At 36.0% G+C, this 7,340-nt stretch overlaps 1 protein-coding gene across 1 annotated transcript in view; it reads left to right on the forward strand.

The window, feature by feature from the left end:
• Nucleotides 1-7,340, forward strand: part of TAX1BP1 (Tax1 binding protein 1) — a 64,138-nt gene that overhangs the window by 33,542 nt on the left and 23,256 nt on the right. The window contains exons 8-10 of the mRNA XM_045288662.1: nucleotides 4,845-5,027; nucleotides 6,202-6,426; nucleotides 7,017-7,163. Of these exons, the coding sequence (XP_045144597.1) occupies nucleotides 4,845-5,027; nucleotides 6,202-6,426; nucleotides 7,017-7,163 (555 nt within the window). The remainder of the gene's footprint in view (nucleotides 1-4,844; nucleotides 5,028-6,201; nucleotides 6,427-7,016; nucleotides 7,164-7,340) is intronic.

Genomic DNA, 7,340 nt, shown 5'->3' on the forward strand with positions numbered 1-7,340 from the left:
TTTGTTTTTCTCATTGTAAGCTTGCAAAGTATTGTAGATTTTAGTAGAGACCTTAGTCTGATGTGTCATTGCTAAAGATGTTTTCCCAGTCGGTGGGCTCTCTTATTACTCTCGGTGAATTCTTTCGATGTACACAGGTGATTTGTCTTCAGTATATTCCATTTGTCACTTTTGTGACTCTTGTATTTGTATCGTTACCTATTTCCAATAGTCTCATGTATTCCCTGTGCCAAGGTTCTCAGGTTTGTCACAATTCCCTCATTGCTAGCCTTAATTGTTTGGGGTTTTACCTCAAGGTCTGTGATCCACCTTGAACTTTTTCTTGTGCATGGAGTGAGGTAAGGGTCTTGCTTCGTTTTTCTGCAAGTAGATATCCATTTATTCAGACACCATTTATTGAACAGGGCATTTGCTTCCCATTTGATATTTTTTGAGACCTTACCAAAAATCAGTTGTCTTTATGCTAATGTTTTTGTTTTGGGGTCTTCAGGTTTTTTACATTGGTCTGAATATGTGTCGTTATACCAGTACCATACTGTTTTGACTACTCTGGCCATATAGTATGTGCTAAAGTCAGGTAGAGCAAGCCCTCCCACTTTGTCCTTCTTGAGTTCTCTGCTAATTCTGGGCTTCTTTCCTCTCCATATGAAGTTGGTAATCAAGTTTTCCAATTTTTTGAAGAAGGATGGTGCTGTTTGTATCTGGATAGCATTGAACTTATATCGTGCCTTGGATAGGACTGAAATCTTTACTGTATTGAGTCTTCCAATCCATGAGCATGAGATCTTCCATTTGTTGAGGTCACTCTTGGTTTCTTGTAATAGTGATCTGTAATTTTCCCCTTACAAATCTTTAATTTTTCTTTAGTGAGGTATATCCCTAGATATTTCAATTTGTGCTTGACTATTGTAAAGGGTACTAACTTTTTAATTGTGATCTTGTCTGATGTGTATAGGAGACTGATAGACTTCCGTTTGTTGATCTTGTATCCTGCCTCTCTGCCATATTCCTCTATTGATTATAGCACTCCACTTGTGGAGTTTAGGGGATTTTCAATGTATAGGATCATATCGTCTGCGAATAATGATAATTTCACCTCTTTCCCCAGATGAATACCTTTCTTTGTTTTATGTTGTTAGTTAGGACCTCCAGTAAGATGTTAAATAGGAGTGGGGACAGGGGGCATCCTTGTCTGGTCCCCTTTTTCAGTGGAATTGTTTTCATCTTCTCTCCATTAACTACCATGTTGGCAGTTGGTTTTTCATATGTAGCTTGTATAATATTGAGGAATTTTCCTTCTATTCCTATCTTGAGTTTCTTAAACAGGAATGCGTGTTGGATGTTATTGAAAGCTTTTTCTGCATCTATCGATATTATCATGTGGTTCTTACCATTTTTTCCTGCCAATGTGGCGAATAATACTGATGGGCTTTCATATGTTGAACCATCCCTGCATCCCTGGTTTGAATCCCACTTGGTCACGATGAATTTTTTAAAAATATGCTTTTGTATTCTATTGGCCAGTATTTTGTTAAGGAATTTTGCATCAATGTTCATTAGGGATATTGGTCTATAGTTCTCAATTCTTGTAGGATCTTTGCCTGCTGTAGGTATCAGAGTTATACTATCTTCATAGAAAGAGTTTGGGAGTTTTCCATCTTTTTCTATGTTCTGGAAGTTTGTGTAGGATTGGTTCTTCCCTGAATGCTTGATAGAATTCTCCTGTGAAGCCATCTGGCCCGGGCGATTTTTTTTGTTGGTAATCCCTTAATAACCGTGTCTGTTTCTTCCATTGCTATCAGTCTGTTGAGGTTCTTGACATCCATCTGGGAAAGTCTAGGGAGGGATTGTGTTTCCAAGTATTTGTCCATGTCTTCCAAGTTGTTGAATTTGTTAAGAGTTTAGGCCTTCATAATAATTATACTGTTGATTTCATTAGGGTCTGTTGTAATGTACCCTGTTTCATCCATCATCCTTGCAATTGACATTTATTCCTTCCTTCGGTTAGTTTTGCCAGCGGTCTATCAATTCTGTTAATCCTTTCAAAGACCCAACTTTTAGCTGCATTATTTTTTCCCCATAGTTTTCTTGTTTTCCCTCCTGTATCTCAGCTCTGATTTTTATTATTTCTATCCTCTTGCTGTTAGCAAGATTGTTCTGTTGACTCTGCTCTAATTGGTGTAAGTTTTTAAAGTAGTTTTATTAGGGGCTTATACAACTTTTATCACAATCCATACATACATCAATTGTGCAAAGCACACTTGTACACTCATTGCCCTCATCCTCAAAACATTTCCTCTCCACTTAAGCCCCTGGCATTAGGTCCTCATTGGTGTAAGTTTTGTGCCAGCATATCAACCATGAGTCTGTGTTTTCATGTGTGCATTTATTGCTGTCAGTCTTCCTCTGATAAATGACTTTGCTGTGTTTTAAAGGTTTTGGTACATCGTATTTTGATACTCATTGGTTTCTAGAAACTTCCTGATTTCATCTCTGATCTGGGTCAATACCCACTCCTTTTGCAATAGAGAATTTTTCATCCTCCAGTTGTTTACCCTTGTTTGCTTCACCGTCTTTCTGTTGATTTCCAACCTTATGCTATGGCACAGTGATCGGAGAGAGATGTCTGTATAATCTCTATGTGCTTGAATTTACTCAAGTTTGACTTGTGTCCTAGCATGTGCTCTATCTTCGAATATGTGCCATGTGGACTTGAAAAGTGAATTTTTCTGCATTTGCGTGGAAACCTCTGAAAATATCTTTCAAGTCAAATCATCCAGTTGTGCTGTTTAGATCTGTAGCCTTGTGAGTTTCTTTCCCGGGAGCTGTCTTTTTCAGAGAATGGTGTATTAAAGTCACCAACTATAATTGTTCAGACTGTGATTTCTCTTTAATGTTTTGGAATGCTTGATTTATGCATTTCTCGGGTCTCTCATTGGGGGCGTATATATTTATTATGTGCACTGGTTCTTGGTCTACTGTTCCCTTGAGCATTATATAGTGCCCCTCCTGGTCTCTTGTTAAGGCCTGTACCTTTAGATCACTTTTGTCAGATTTTAAGATCGGTACCCCACCCCCCACCCCCCCCTTTTTTTTTTTTTTGCATTGCCATTTGCTTGGTATATTTTTCTCCAGCCTTTAGTTCTCAACCTGTTTTTGTCTTCAAGCTTGAGATTTGTCTCTTGTAGGCAGCAGATCGATGGGTTATGTTTTTTGAGCCAGTCTGTTAGCCTCTGCCTTTTAATGCCTGAGTTCAGGCCATTGATATTCAGTGTTATTTCATCCACCTGTGGACTCGGTGATGTCATCTTGTACCTTTTGTGTTGGTTGTTTTCCTACCTATCTATCTTATCCACTTGTGTGTTTGTGTGTGTGTTTCATTTTTGCCTTCTTTCCACTATTGAGCCAATGCTATCTTGGGCACTGTTTTCTCTTTGTCGCCCTATGTGTGGAGTTGTTCTGTGTGATGTAGACCATCTATTATTCTACACCTAACAAACATACTTTCCCTTAAAATTTGTTTATAGGAAATAACCAGCGAGATGGTGTTCCTCTCTTATTTGTTGCCATTGACCAACTTCACGAATGAGATGAGGATTATGAAAATTAGGCAGCATTTTAAACTCATGATGATGCAAAGAAAGGTGCTGACATGTTCAGAAAATTGGGGATTGTATTCTGTCCTTGTGAACAGGAATTAGTCTTTGAATATTTCTTACCTCTTTTTCTCCTAATAAATGAATCTTTTATTGTGAAATTAGGTGTGGGCATGGGGTTACGTTTCAGACCACCAGCTCTGCATTCAACAGTTTAATCCACTCCTCCCTCACCATGAATTTTCTTTTCTCTTTTAGAGATCTCTCACTTTCCTTTCACTCAACTCAATACACGTCCAGTGTTTCTTCTCCCCCCCTTATCCTCCCTCCCCTGGTAACCTCTAAAGTCCCTTCTCTTTAGTATCTAAGTCTTTGGTCCTTGTCTTGGTGTTTATCCTTATAGTGTAGGTCTCATATAATATTTGTCCTTTTGTGATTAACTTAACTTGGCTCAATGTCTTCATACTTCATTTTGACGAATATGCAAAATATGTTACTTAACCGAAGGCTAGTACTACAAACCCAAAGCACACTAGCTGTGATATTTGAAATGCACTGAAATCTGTGAGAGCCAGAACTCCATGAGACTGCTTTGTGTTTCCAGTCTTTGTACATTTTGTGCCTTTGTCTATCTAGGTACAGTTGGTCGTTTTTGCTCATTTTAGTGGAAGATGTTTGCCCTTTTCTTTTTTGACAGTTTTCGTACTGTACATAAGTTCTGGCTTTCACGTGTGTACTGTAATTAAATTAATGGAATTTGACATTTTTTATGAGCAAATCTAATAACTGCCAAATGTACTCAGGTAATCATTAAATATAATTTTAGGCATATAGGAACTAAATGAAAATACTTTTCACTAGGACAATGAATTGCCAGAGTGTTTTGTAAAATGTTCTTCTACTTTTTATCACGTGAACTGACATCTGAAACATGTTTCTTGTCTGCCTATAACATAATAGACCCCCAAATAATTTTTAGAGAACAACAACAAAAAAAATCATTAGGTTATGTGAAGACTGAGATATTTAACAATTGTTATTAGAATTTAAGATGGTTTTCTGAGAACTAAAAAAAAAAATTAAAAGTCAGAAATATAATGGAAAAGTTCCTACTCTTGGATACTTAGTAAAATGACAGAACCTGAATCTCCTTTCAACTTGAATGAATTTCTTCTCATTTGGTCTTTTGGCGGGGATTGGAATATTGGCATTTAACTTTGCCTAAGTATTCTTCACATCTCCAAACAGATTCATTGGAAGAACACAGAAATAGAAAATACCAAGCTTGTGTCAGAGATTCAGACTTTAAAAAATTTAGATGGGAGTAAAGAAAACATGATTACTCATTTCAAAGAAGAGATTGGTAGGCTGCAGCTCTGCTTGGCTGAAAAGGAAAATCTTCAAAGGACTATTTTGCTTACTTCAAGTAAGGTAAGTACTTTGTAGTGTATATTTAAGAGCGTTAAATGTGTTTTTGTGAAATAGAATTGTTTCTAATCCACTTTTGTTTTGATTTTTTAAAAAGTTAATAGCAGAGCAGTGTATATAGCCACATTACCCTCAACAATTGTGTGTCATCTCTTTCCCCCCATGTACATGCTTGTCCATTTGAAATTTAGTTTTGACATTGTGGCAGCTTACTGTAGATACTCACAGCATGCACTGTATATATTCGAATATAAGCCAATTTTCCCAGCACATTTTAATGCACTTTTTGTGATAAAACTAGGTGCCTCAGCTGATACTTGAGTTGGCTTATACTCGAGTATATATGGCATCTCCTATGATGTGTTTTTCTTTATAACATAAGTGGTTGTTTTGTTTTTTTAATGTGGTTATTATACCCAAGGCATTTAGCATTGTTTTTCATGCTTATGGTTAGTTGATAGTCAAATTATCCAAATATGCTGTAATATAACTTTTAAGTTTTTTGATCCAATATAATCAAATATAACGCATTTATTTGATTTTTTGACTTTTAGTCTGCTGTAATCTAGGATAGTATCCCCAGACCTTTTTAATTTGGTCTTTTGAGTTAATTGACATTTTTGACGATTTAGCTGTCTATTCATCATACTTAGATGCAGGTCAAACATGTTTGGCACTAGAAGACATTGGAGATTATTTTTAAAACTGATGAATTATATAGCAACATTTACCATTTTCAACCATTTTTATGAACAAAACCTAGGAACATTAATTATATTCACTATATTGAGAATAGGTTAACACATGGGCTGTGTTTTAAGTTATAGAGTTGGAAACATCTTTCAACTGAAAGATTTGGTATTACAACAGGTTTTGAAAATTGTTTTCATTATTATTATGAGGGTGGACCTTCCAACTGGTGATCAATTTGAGTCTCAGATTAGCACAGGATGATGTCACCTGACTTCCCCTATGTCATTTTCTCATGTATAGTTATAATGAAATTTCATACATTGGTGTGTTATAAGAGAAATAAACAAAGATGTATACTAAATCTAAATTATGAATTGAAAAGCAGTATTTACAAGTTTGGGTCGTTGGAAATATGTATAAAAATAGTTTGGCTTTTTTACTTCGATGGTTTAATTGCACTTGTACTTTAACTGTCTTTTCTTAGGAAGATACATGTCTTTTAAAGGAACAGCTTCGTAAAGCAGAGGAACAGGTTCAGGCAACTCGGCAGGAAGTTGTCTTTCTGGCCAAAGAACTTAGTGATGCTGTAAATGTCCGTGATAAGACGATGGCAGATCTACATACTGCACGTCTGGAAAACGAGAAAGTCAAAAAGCAGTTGACAGATGCAGTGGCAGAACTTAAACTGAGTGCTGTAAAAAAAGATCAGGTAAATTTTGAGTTTCCATATTGATCACTCAAGAAAAGATACTCCTACAAGCCTAAGACAGAGAATGAATGGTATGTCTAGTAGGGCAGGTCAGATTCCTGATCAAAATTTTGCAATTTACTTAATCATTGCAGTCTTAAGTTGAAGTTAATGAGTATTTTAAAATCCCATTAGACTCATAATCGTTAGTAAAATCTACTCAGTTATCTATTTCTTTCAATTGTTAATTTTTGATGTCAAATGCATAGTGAACTTTTTTAGTTTCTCACTGGCTTTATAAAACATTCATAGTTTTTTTATGAGAGTAATATGATTTGCTCACAAGTGGGTTGTTTTTCTCAAAGTTTTTTTTGGGGGAGGTGAAGTATCGGGGGGGGGTGTTGTTTATTTTTTTTTATTTGAAAAAAATTTGATCCTGAGAGTATAAATATGGGTTTATTTGGAGGGTTACTGTAGCTCTGTACTCCAAACTCCAAGACAAATTGAAAAGGCCAGAAAGGAAAAAGCAAAACTGAAGTTGGGACTCACTACTATGTTATGGTAACAGATTCCCCCCATTTTCTTAGAGGATGTGCTTGCTATTCTCTTAGGAAAAGTCTGATACAGTGGAGCACGAGCTGAGAAGAGAGGTGGAAGATCTGAAGCTTCGCCTGCAGATGGCTGCAGATCATTATAAAGAAAAGTTCAAGGAATGCCAGAGACTCCAAAAACAAATCAACAGGCTTTCAGACCAGTCCGTAAGTGTCAATTACATCTACACATAGCAAAAGATTTTCTTTATCAATATTTTTGTTTACAAACAAGATTTACAGCTTTCTAAAGATCAACCTTTAGGATCTAATTTATTGGCCTGATTACAAATCTTTGATCGAGTATTAAAATCGATAGCACAAAATCTGTAACACTTTTTTTTT

Source organism: Echinops telfairi, unplaced genomic scaffold, assembly GCF_000313985.2.
Source record: "Echinops telfairi isolate 266 unplaced genomic scaffold, ASM31398v2 ScPeMD7_23;HRSCAF=83, whole genome shotgun sequence".
Taxonomy (NCBI): Eukaryota; Metazoa; Chordata; class Mammalia; order Afrosoricida; family Tenrecidae; genus Echinops; species Echinops telfairi.